Below are 12,748 nucleotides of genomic sequence, written 5' to 3'. Positions count from 1 at the left end.
TTTTTTCCCGACCAAATACTAAAATCAGTTTGCACATTTTGATAAATTCATCAAAAACGCTTTGTACTAAAATAATATTTTATGTCGTTGAGAAAGTAAATTTAAAAAGTTCCAAATTATGGGAAAATTATTTATTTGAATCTAATTAAGTAATTTACTTCAATCATTAATTAAATTCTGTTATTTCAGACTGATTATGAATTAAGTATTTTAAAATACATATGTGAGGCTCAGAGTTGATATGGTCATCTGAAAATTTTATGTTCAATTTGACGAATACATGTACGGTGATAATTATAGAATTATTTTGACTTCTTCCTTGGAAAGTCCAATATGAATGAGTGTATATTTAGAGGCAAACACCATAGTGCGGGTATTACTGTCTCATGACAGCATCTAGTTATGAATTACTTCTGAATCTTCTGGACAAAAGAAATAGAAAAGAATGTTAATTAATAATGTAATTATATTTTATGTTTACCTGCGTCGTTTAACGACCACCATGGCTATAATGATGACCAATACTACAGTGACAGCGGCTACCACCCCTCCTACAACAGCTCCAACGGGGAATTCATCCTCATCTACAGACAAAGGCAAATATCTCCAACATTACAATCAAACTTTTTTTTATGTTATAATAGAGAATTTGAAATAAATTGTGTATTTGTCGGTGTATGGAAGTCTGACAGATGGACTCAAGGGCTCCACCCCCCGCAGACTCTCGCCACTCGTCCTTTATATTTGTTTTCAGCTCACCTGAGCCGAAGGCTCAAGTGAGCTTTTCTGATCAAAACTTGTCCGTTGTCTGTTGTCGTCGTTGTCGTTGTCGTCGTAAACTTTTCACATTTCCATCTTCTTCTCAAGAACCACAGCGCCAATTTCAACCAAACTTGACACAAAGTATCCTTGGGTGAAGGGGATTCAAATTTGTTCAAATGAAGGGCCACGCCCTTTTCCAAGGGGAGATAATCATGAATTTGTTAAAAATTAATGGCATTTTTAAAAAATCTTCTTCTCCAGAACCGCTGGGCCAGGAAAGATGAAACTCATGTGGAAGCATCCTCAGGTAGTGTAGATTCAAGTTTGTACAAATCATGACCCCCGGGGCAAGGTGGGGCCAAATGGCCAACCCAAGTTTTACATAGGGATGTTAGGAAAAATCTTTAAAAATCTTCTTCTCCAGAACCACTGGGCCAGGAAAGATGAAACTCATGTGGAATCATCCTCAGGTAGTGTAGATTCAAGTTTGTTCAAATCATGACCCCCGGGCAAGGATGGGCCAAAAATGGCCAACCCTGTTTACATAAGAATATATTAAGAAAAATCTTTAAAAATCTTCTTCTCAGAACCACTGGGCTAGGAAAGTGAAACTCATGTGAGAAGATCCTCAGGTAGTGTAGATTCAAGTTTGTTCAAATCATGACCCCAGGGGCAAGGGTGGGGCCAAAATGGCCGACCCAAGTTTTACATAGGGATATTTAGGGAAACCTTTTAAAATCTTCTTTTCAAGTACTTCAAAGCTATGATTAGTGATACCCGGGGTATTTATATGCAATCACCCTCCGGTAGTGTAGATTCTAGTCACTTCAAATGATGAACGCCTGGCAGGGGGGGGGGAGTAAATTCAAGCCCGATGTGCTCAGGTGAGCGCTGTGGCCCCTGGGCCTCTTGTTTTATATATACTGATGAACCGTTTGGCTTAAAGTTATTCAATATCAATATATATATATATATATATATATATATATATATATATATATATATATATATATATATATATATATTGTAGACGTACTTTTTTCCACGGGGTCATAATTCCGCGGAATCTCAGTCTCAGTATACAGTCCTACGCTTAATATTTTACAATAAATAGTCTTTCCTCACAATTCTAAGCTTCCCTTATTTACACATGTAAGTTAGCTAGCTAAACAAAGGCTGAATACATACCTCGTATATTAATTGTTGAATATGGCCCATATTGGACGGAGTGTGTACATCCTCCATTTGTACAGGCAAATAAAATCACCCTGGAATTATACAAAATTGGTTAATATAACATATTTACATCTTTTAGGAGTTCACTTACTTTTAAATTATAGAAATGTTTGTTATAAAAATGTCTGAGACACCCTAAATCAGCTGCTCATTTAGTCACTGTTCAGAGTACTCAACAGACACAGCTATGCACTACATATTTTGCAACAATACAAATAACTTTCCTCTAATTCCACGTAAAGAAAGAAACATACTAATTAAAAGAAACCTACAACCGATACACAGATACAAATACACTAACGTAGATAAAATATAAACAAAGACAAAGCAAGAACACAAGTACAAAAATACGTCACCATTCCACGCCAATACCATGACTATAAAAAGGCCAAATGTCAGAAATGCAAAGGGTATATCCCAGCGCTGATATCATGGATAATACTATACAAATATTGACTGGGGTTGAGGTAACATTGATTATGTTAGCCCACGAGGAACGACATATTGCCCGACACGAAGTGGAGGGCAATATTTTCGTTCCGGGGGGGGGGGGGCGAACATAATCAATGATGCCCGAAAACACAGTTAATTATGTTCCCCAAACGGAGTTTGGGAACATATTGTTTTTACTCGGTTTCGTATTATTATTATTATTGTCATTTTTTTTCTTATTTGTTCTCCGGTACTTTTTTGTCCGCGAGTGTTCTCGGAAACTGTTCACCCAACTGACCTAAAACCTTTTCAGGGTTAATGGGTGTGTAGTGTAGGTGTGCGGAACGAAGGTCATTTTGCGCGCATACGCATGCACGTGCGTGCGCGTGCAACACGTGAAATGACTTGTTTACTTAATATAGCTATAACTTTTACATTTTTTAATGAAATGATTTGAAACTTATTATTTAAAGATATATTAATAGTGTAGATAATGTGACACTGTCAAATTAGCACGAACTCACGCGCATGCACGTGCGCTTCGCTCTGATTGGCTGAAACAAAAATCTCAATATCTTTTCTGTTTTTTGACGAAATACTATGAAATTTAAAACATAGGCATACTCTAGGATGTTCTACAATATGATATATAGAAATTGTCATGAAATTACGCGCATGCACGTGCGCTGCAATCTGATTGGCTAAAACTTTAAATGGCTATAACTCCCTTGTTTTTCAACCAAACAGCATGGGATTTAGAACATAGACAGACGTAATGGACTCCTACAAGAAGGTATGGTCATCATGAGCATGCTTGCACGTGCATGAAAGTGCGCTTCGCTCTGATTGGCTGAAACAAAATTCTCAATATCTTTTTTGTTTTCTGACGAAATGCTTTGAAATTTAAAATATAGACATGCTTTAGGATATCCTACAATATGATATATAATAATTTTCATCAAATCACGCGCATGCACGTGCGCTGCAATCTGATTTGCTTAAACTTTAAATGGCTATAACTCCCTTGGTTTTCAACCAAACAGCATGGGATTCAGAACTTTAGATAGACATTATAGACTCCTACAAAAGGGTATGGTCATAATGCACATGCATGCACGTGCGTGCACGTGAAATGAGTAAAATTACAAATACACTAGATTAAACATATTTTTGGATTAAATCTGTAATATTTAGTATATTAAAATATATGATTAGTGTAGACAAGATGATATGGTCATTACGCACATGCATTCAAATGCGCATGCGTGCAATGCTGAAATTGATTACCTCTGGGAAAACTTTGTTAAAATCTTAAATGTATCGCGTTTGTCTTATTTAATGAAGCTTACACGGAATATGGCACAAAAGGGAGTTGGAGAGCGTTTGGGGAACATCTGTAACGGTTCCCGTTACAATTAGCCCTAGTTAATGTTTTGTTATATATGAAATACAGTAAAGAATTCAATTTTATTTATTGTGAAGAAACATGACAAAATGAAACGTAAATAAAATTGTCCGTTTACTTTTATGAAAAATTGTAAATTTTTAAGGTAGCAATGAACGTCTGTCTATTCAATCCTAACTGTAATTGTAGTTTATCGTAACACTGCATTTAGTAATGAAGTTTTGAGGACGGGGTTTAGTGTTCATGATGGGCTGCTACATCACATTCATCAGGTACTGGTCATCGATGTCGTTCAAAAAGTCCAGTTCAAAATTTTCTGTACTGTTTTCCATTGCTACTGTTTTCCTGGTTATGATAAACTTCGATGACATCGGCTTTGACATCTCACTCTTTTTCTGTTTCATTCAGACGGAATGCATAGTGTTTAATGCAAGACTCGGATTTGTGTCCTGTTAATCCTATGATGTGTCGTGCCTCGTATCCACATTCGTCGAGGATATAAGTATCCCTTATGCAATGGTTAGTAAAAAAAAAAAAAACGGTAATAAATCTCCGCGTCCGAGGTGTCCGCAAATCAAGCCATTTTTACCTGTTTGTATATTTGACTTCAACGACGAGCCTATTGTGATGTCACATTGTTTTTGGAGTCGTGAAGGTTGAATGCTGGATCTTTAAACAGAAGAGTCCATACCTGTATGATTGTCCAGAATTAAGAGGTCCATTACAGTATACATTGGAACTCATTGAGGAACATGCTGGATCTTCACCAATGGTAAATTCAGATGATGTTGATCTTTTTCTTCTGGATCCTACAAAAATATGAAGTCTTGATGAAAAACGATGATCCCTTAATTTTTATGCTTTATTTGTGAAAGTATATATATTTTGTCTTTAACTTAAGATCTGAATAAAACAAAAGAAACTTTCAAAAAAATACATTTATAAAATAAGTTAAATTTGCATAAGGATTTGAAAATTTGATTAAACAATCATTAAGTGCTTTCTCCAAAAATGTAATCGAAAAAGATTGACTGTTCAAATAAGTTATTGTTTGTTTCCGAGAACACATTTCAGTGTCTGAGGTAAAAAACGTAAGATACTAATACTTCATTCTTCGTACAGTCTATTTCGAAAAATCTGAAATTCAAGAGATGAACAAAATATTTTCTATAATTTATATCCTACAAAGCATTCACAAAAATTTAAATTATTTCTGTCCAAGTTGTTCTTTAGACTTCAGTTGATTTCAGAATTTTGGCGTAACCAACCCAATTTTAAAACTGAAAAATGAATGGTCTGGATGCAAGGATACGCTGTGTATTCTTTGATTGATATTGTCCCATGATTCTGGACATACTTCATCTAAGTACTTGTTCTTGATATATGGTTTTAAAGATATCAAAAAGGGCACCAACACATTCGTGAAAATACAGCAATAAAAATATTTTGTTGACTGGTTTCGACCAGGGATGGTATCCATAAAAACAATCAAGCATTAAGGTAAAGAATTCGGACCTGGCAAAACTTTATTATAATTAAATAAAGTTACCTATAGTGATAACTTTGATCCTATTGTTCACTGTTTTTAGAAAGTTAGTCTAGAACCTGAGATTAAGTAAGTAAATGAAATTATTCTTTAAATTGTGGATTGTTTTACTTCTGTTTCGTCATATTTGGCAATAAAAGCATGGCAGCACAGACTATACGTGGACATACAATGACGCATGTACACATAGATTGCTAAAAAAAATTGTACAAGAGGACATTATGTTAAAATTTCTATAGAAATTTTTGGATAACATATCAGTCTGGTTTCACCTGTGTTCCCTCATTAGATATGACGACATTAATTAGTAACGCCATGGAAATCGGTAACACCATGTTAAGGAGTAAGGCAAAAATGTTAAGATGTTTCAGAGTAACTAGTAGGTAGTGACAGATGGAAACAGAACAGTTACTTGTTTCACAATCCCTGTGTTAGCACAAAAAGTCAAGAAAACAAAATATGTATGATTTAGAGAAGTACCTCCATTCCTGATTTCGTCCATGTACGTTTGATTTGTGACTCTTTATAATGGAAATCCAGTTTTACTGGCATCATGCCAGTTTGGTAGCCTTTCCCAATTTTCTTTTACACTTAATGATCCGTGATCTAAAATTGCAGAGATTGCAAATAAAATTTAAATATCATATATATAATTAATATCTATATTAATTAAGATTGTGTTGAGTTCTACTAACTTTTACATTTAGATTTTTCACACACAGTTATTCCAAATAGAACTAGTATTCCGTTTAAATCATTTCTAAAGAAATCTGTGTTAAGTTCTACTGTGATGGTTTGCTGTGAAGACTTGTGTAGACCTGGCATAGTACTTATCAATTCTATGTTGTTGTCTATTGGAGGACCTAAAGTGGAGACAAAGTAAGAAAGTTTTTATTCTGCTGCATTACGAACAAATCTGAGGTGAAAGTGAATAAAAAGTAGATTGATATACACAAGAATACTCACGACCAGCAGGTACTGTATGGGTATGCTGGGCATCCTGACCTGATATACTCTCATTATTTGTGGCATATACCTTTAAAACAAGGAAATCAATATAATCGATAAGCTATACACTTTAAATTATTACTTGATAAAACTGTATATCTTTGATCTGATTATAAGAGTTGATAATATTTTAAGTGAGATAATCATAAAAAAAGTCGGGAAAAAAGAAAGGTGCTGCTGAAGTTGAAAACATCTTACCAAATACATGTATGCATCAGAATATGTTGTTTCAATTGATAAAAATATCTTAAATAGGTTTTTTTTCTTATTTAATTAAAAAAACTCTATTTAATAAATAGAAATAATTTTGACCACTATCAATATGTATCAGCATTTGAAGATTGATTGAATTATCTTGATAATGCTGCCAACCTGGAATCTAAATTATCTTTAAACCCCTAAATGTGCATTTGCAATAAATAAATATAAAATCTTAAGTCTAAAAGATTTTTTAAACAAAATGCTTAACATGTAGACAGTAAAATTGAAATAGGTTGAGATAAAGACTTACTGTTATTGTATATGCTTCCTCTGGCACAACTGTAAAATATTGTTTAACACGTTGTATTGGGAGGGAGACTGGAATTGTTCCTGTTAATATATCTGTCTGTAAAAGAAAAAAAATGTCAAAATATTTAATCTTAGGTGAAGACTGCAGTTAAATCAATTCATTGTTTACCTGATATGTCATTGACAACTAACTCAGTAGGGTAGCAAATGGCTTGTTCCCGATCCTGCAATATTTTTTCTTCCTAATTTTTTTAACATAGACAGTGACTATGGGTGATCTTATGTAGTTTTTTTAATGACTTACTTCTACAACTGGTAATTTTTCTATTTGATCAAAAATTAAAGTCCTACAGTATTGTAGAAATATACATATTCCTTATATATACATGCATACAGTACAGTCTGTTCTGCAAAATAGTTTCATATAGAAAGGTGTTCTGATTTGATTTGAACATATTTCATTATGTAAAATTTAACATAAACGGATTGGGCAGCAGGCATAGCCTTTATAAGCCCTCTTCACAAAATTTTCAGAGTATTGCGGACAAATGGGTTACAGATAGCCTGTACGCAATACTTTGTCAAAAATGAAGTCCAGCAACTTTGATAAAGTTTTCAGTACATGTGAATTGGAAAAACTAAATACCCCATTATGAGTGATTTTGAAATGATAATTTTTTAAGACACCATTCCGATTCCTCAGTGATGGAATGTTCCAATATGCGTATGCCACTCTGTAGTTCTCATCTTTAATATTGACAGTCAAGTTTTCCACTGGCCCTGGTGCTACATGCCAAAAAAGAATAAAGTATATATAAACATTAAAACCATAATCAATCTTTTTGCAGAGGAGGTTAGCATAATAAATAAAATACCTATTCTATATTAAATTTTAACTTTCTTTTCGTTTCCCAAAAATTTTACTGCATAGCAAAAGTCTTATCGCCAAATTTTAGCTCTGCTCTTACAGCATGTTCAGTAATTTAAATTAACTCAAATCAACACAGATTTGGAATATCTGTAGATTTAAATTTGATTCCCTATATAAAGTTAGTGTGGCCATACCCTAAACTGTGGGACCAAGATCTGAACAGACTTGAAACTGAGAAATAGATTTGAATTGCTCTTCTTAGGTATGTTATTTGTGTCAACTGGTAAGATCCAGGTGCCTCAATAAGAACAGAACTAAAGTGGCATTCTATACTAGGTCTATCAATTCCTTAAATTACATTTTATATTTTCCTTATAAAGGCATGTTTAGTCTAAACTCCGATTTTATTTCTAAAATAAAGAATAATTATGTAAGCAGTATCATATAAATGAAGACGAACCTGCTTGTTTTGTTCTGACAATATCTGATAAATCTGATTCATTAATCCCTTTTACTGTAGCAGCAATTACTTTGAACTTGTATGGCCAGTATTCCTCTAGTTCAACTATGGGCAATGACTTCTGGCGAAAACCTAAATAAAGATGTAAAAAAGATAAGTTGGAGTAGATTTTGTATTTTCCCAATTGAGGACCCTCTATACACTGCATAAAAAGCTTTGATTGCATTGTTTTCTGTTTATGTATAGTTAAAGTGATCTGTCCTGAGTTCTACAAACAAACTAGCGCGCTTCATGAAATATGCGTACGTGACAAGTCTATGTGGTTTACAAACCAATAACCCTCACATAATATTTCAAGAGGCCCATGGGCCACATCGCTTACCTGAGAAGCTTTGACCATTCTGTTCTTTACCAGATTTCCCCCTTGTGATACATATTGTGACCCCACCCTACCCCACTGATCATAATTAAGACAATTTGAAATCTACACTACCCCAGGATGCTTCCACACAAGTTTCTGCTTTTCTGGGATAGTGGTTCTTGAGAAGAAGATTTTCAAAATATTTTTTCAATATATTTATATGTAAAACTTTGATTCCCCATTGTGGCCCCGCCCTACCCTCGGGGGTCATGATTTGAAAAATTTGGAATCTGCACTACCCCAGGATGCTTTCACATAAGTTTCAGCTTTTCAGCCCCAGTGGTTCTTGAGGAGAAGATTTTCAAAGTTTTTCCCAATTTATTTCTATGTTAAAATTTGATTCCCTATTGTAGCCCCACCCAATCCCGGGGGGGGTCATGATTTGAACAATTTAGAATCTTCACTACCCCAGGATGCTTCCACATAAGTTTTATCTTTTCTGGCCCAGTGGTTCTTGAGAAGAAGTTTTTCAAATATTTTTCCAATATATTTCTATGTAAAACTTTGATTCCCCACCGTGGCCCCGCCCAAACCCCGGGGGTCATGATTTGAACAATTTAGAATTTACACTACCCCAGGATGCTTCCACATAAGTTTCAGCTTTTCTGGCCCAGTGGTTCTTGAGAAGAAGATTTTTTAATGACCCCACCTTATTTTTGTCTTTTCTTGATTATCTCCCCTTTTGAGGAAACTTGGCACTTCATTTTAACAATTTAAATTTCCCTTTACCCAACGATACTTTGTACCAAGTTTGGTCAAAATTGGCCCAGTGGTTCTTGAGAAGAAGTCGAAAATGTGAAAAGTTTACAGACGGACGGACAGACGGACAGACGGACGACGGACAAAATGTGATCTGAAAAGCTCATTTGAGCCTTAGGCTCAGGTGAGCTAAAAAAACAATCCCTTAAATAACCTCTAACTCCATTGTAAGTTGATATTAAATTGAATACAACAGCATTTACTCTATCAATAACTTTTTCTTGAAATACTATTACTACAATATAATGTTTTAACCATTAACCCTCATTTATTCATATTTTGAAGTAATGATGCATTTACACCTTTTGAATATTACTATTCCAACCAAGTGGTGGAGTTAAAGAGAATCAAAGTTTCTCTCTTCCACTTTTACAAATGACAGGGGCAACAGACACCATCTCCCTATAATGACTGCTATTGGCTTAAATATTTGGTGTCACCTAAAAATGTGCATAAGCCACTAAATTTTTAGAATAATGTGCCAGCTGTTACCTAAAAGTGTTTAAAGGTTACTTAAAGGCCAGCATATGGGGTATACTTTTTTCACAAAAACATCGTGTTCAATCACTTTAAAAGGTTCATTGACAAACCACGTGAATTTTAGTTAGTGGGTTGAGTTGGCAATAACTGGTAACTTAGTGTATTGGACATATCGTATGTTGGCATATTTCATTTAAATGAATACAAACCGTACAAATCATGAATCATGCAAAACTGAACATAATTAAATAAAAATGAACTTTAATACACACCGTATGTGTACAGTTTTGGTTGTTTCAGGATAAAGTGTGTTCCAGTATCATCAGTCCCTTCATGCATCTCTATAGTGTAGGTTGTGTTGCCAGGTGGGGGACCTGCTACATCCCAAGATAATGTAAGAGTCTTTGCCTGTATATTAGTTGCTTTTAAACTACCAGGTTTTTGTGGCGCTGAATAATATTAGGATGAGGTTAGAGGTTAGAAATATTATAATAACAAGAAGACTTTCAAATCAATGTAAGGTAAATATGAAAGCTTTAAGCTAAAAAATTAATAAGGTAGTTTTAAGGTCAGCAATATTTCAAATATTTCAACTACCAAAAAATAAAGGTATCTTTTAAGTCATTTTCTGAGATCTTGATTTTTTTAATTCTTAAAGATGCATATTATTTATGGAAAAGTCAAATAATTCATGTAATTATTTACTTTCTTCCTCAGTCTTTGCTGTTGCATTAATAAAGCGCCCTTCACCATTTCCATTAACTGCTGCCACTTTAACAAGGTAGTGGGTGTGTGGTTTTAGGTCTGTTACTTGGTGTACCATGGGCTGATATATATCAGGTTTTTGGATGAACTGGGTGTGTTCAATCATCTCCAAAATCTGGTAAGATTCCTACTTTTGATTCATCATTATTGAAATTGACAAGCTACCTTAATTGTTAAATGAGCATTCTTGTTGATTTTAAAAATTAAGACACAATTAACGGCTAAAATACCTTGAAATTTAACCTTAAAGAGAAAGACTGGGTTAGAGATGGAGCAACTATTAATGTGAACTTTTTTTCAAAAGTCCTTATATAGTGTTGCTGGAAATTGCATTTCTAAGAAAAAGGAACCATTAGCTAATTTTTGTAAGATTCAGAACCCAGGCCCAGGTCTGAGAGTTTGGTCCTAGATGCAGGTTCGGTCACCAAAGGTTTGAGGTAAGTAACTCGAAAATGGTTCTGTATCAAATATTTCAACCCAGCCATTTATCCATAAAACTAAAATTGAACCCAGCATCTTAAGCATGTTTGGTATTATACGTCCTTAGATGCACCATCAATGCAAGTTGGCTACAAGGCTCATAATTTAAAATGGACCTGTTCCTCAAAATTTAACTGTTCACTTATCTGAAATATGTAGATCAGATCAAGCATCCATGCAAGTTTTCTTTAAGTTTGGTTCAGTTTTGATTACACTTTATCAAGGTTACCACTACTGATATTGATAGCAACACCAGCCAGGGTATAAGGGTATAGGATAAGATCGTCTTGAAGGGATAGGTAATCTAGTATGAGGGTCAGACAATACACCAATTAAAGCTTGTCTGGTATACCAGGTTTGACTTATTTACGTGAAAGTTTTTTATCTAGGAAACCTATAAGTGCGAGGGGGTCATACGTTCTGGGATTCTTTTGACATAATATATGGTTAACTTTGAACAATGGATCTGATTTAGTGGTTTCTATATATGCTTACATGTATCTCGGTATATTCATGTAAAAAGTAGCTAAATGTTCTAAATTAAGTTAAAATAACTATATATTATCATTTTATTCACAGAAGACTATTTAACATAAATATTAAATATAATAACTTCATAACAAATATTAAGAATATAAGGAGTAGTTACATCTGAACATTTCAAACGTAAGATAAAATAGTATACAGCAGTTTCGATCAAGGGAATACTGTTATTTAACTCTTTAATAAAAAAAAATATTTACACGTGATATTTTCAAAGTAAATTATGTACTGATACTGTATGTAAAAGACCATTGGCAAAAACTGCCTAGAATTCCTCCACTCAATGTCAAAATCCATGTTGACAATTTTCACTCTCAGAATCCTTTTGCTATGAACTATGTTTAAAATCACTCAATTATAGTGCCATAGCCTTGAAAACTCTAATATAAAAACACAAACGATGGGAAATTGTTATATTAAGAATACTAGTATTCCAAATTCTCAAGACAGGATTTTAAAAAATTTGCAAGAATTTTAGATTCAAGAAAGTCCTCCTTCCACTCGAGAAATTAAAAACATAGTTAAAAAGGACTGAATATTTCTGCATGTATACATCTGTTCCTTACCTTATTTCAGGTGTATCAAATCTAATTTTGAACCCTCTGCTACCAATTTCATTTACACTTAGATAAGTTGGAGGGCCAGATACTGAAATCGAAATTAAATAAGAATGCCAATATTTCAAGAAAACATTTCTTGAGATAGTGCTTCAAATGTCTCTGTTTCCATTTACTTTCATACTTTCTTAAATTTGCAAGTCTCATAAGTAGGGCATGGAATTACGACACAATGATATTCATGAAAAAATATTTCTTGTTATTGTTTTAGACATCTACATGTATTTAAATATAAACATTATTTTATTTGTTAAAAAGATATTAACGTAGCCGTATTGCAGAAAAACCCTACCTTTCATTATGTTTTTTCTGCAACAGCTGCAACATTATTTTTTTCTATTCTTATACAATCTTATACTCAACATGAATTAAAGTAACCAGGTCTATACTGTCAGACACATGAAATTAGACCCACAACGTACATTTTAATTAAGTTATTGATTTTTATTGTTC

At 33.8% G+C, this 12,748-nt stretch overlaps 1 protein-coding gene across 1 annotated transcript; it reads right to left on the bottom strand.

Annotated features, from left to right (window-relative positions):
• Positions 1-479: 479 nt before the first annotated feature.
• Positions 480-10,742, bottom strand: LOC134257787 (receptor-type tyrosine-protein phosphatase delta-like). Its single transcript, XM_062740378.1, has 11 exons — positions 10,596-10,742; positions 10,163-10,339; positions 8,231-8,362; positions 7,546-7,685; positions 6,901-6,996; positions 6,348-6,417; positions 6,077-6,244; positions 5,862-5,987; positions 4,527-4,644; positions 1,951-2,030; positions 480-584 (listed from the first exon to the last, which is right to left on the bottom strand). The coding sequence occupies exons 1-8, from the start codon at positions 10,711-10,713 to the stop codon at positions 5,905-5,907; spliced, it is 984 nt and encodes a 327-aa protein (XP_062596362.1). The 5' UTR covers positions 10,714-10,742; the 3' UTR covers positions 480-584; positions 1,951-2,030; positions 4,527-4,644; positions 5,862-5,904.
• Positions 10,743-12,748: the final 2,006 nt, after the last annotated feature.

Source organism: Saccostrea cucullata, unplaced genomic scaffold (genome assembly GCF_032062105.1).
Source record: "Saccostrea cucullata isolate Sc308-1 unplaced genomic scaffold, CSIRO_AGI_Scuc_v1 ctg15996, whole genome shotgun sequence".
In the NCBI taxonomy this organism is placed as follows: domain Eukaryota; kingdom Metazoa; phylum Mollusca; class Bivalvia; order Ostreida; family Ostreidae; genus Saccostrea; species Saccostrea cuccullata.
This window is presented reverse-complemented; position numbering and strand designations above follow the sequence as displayed.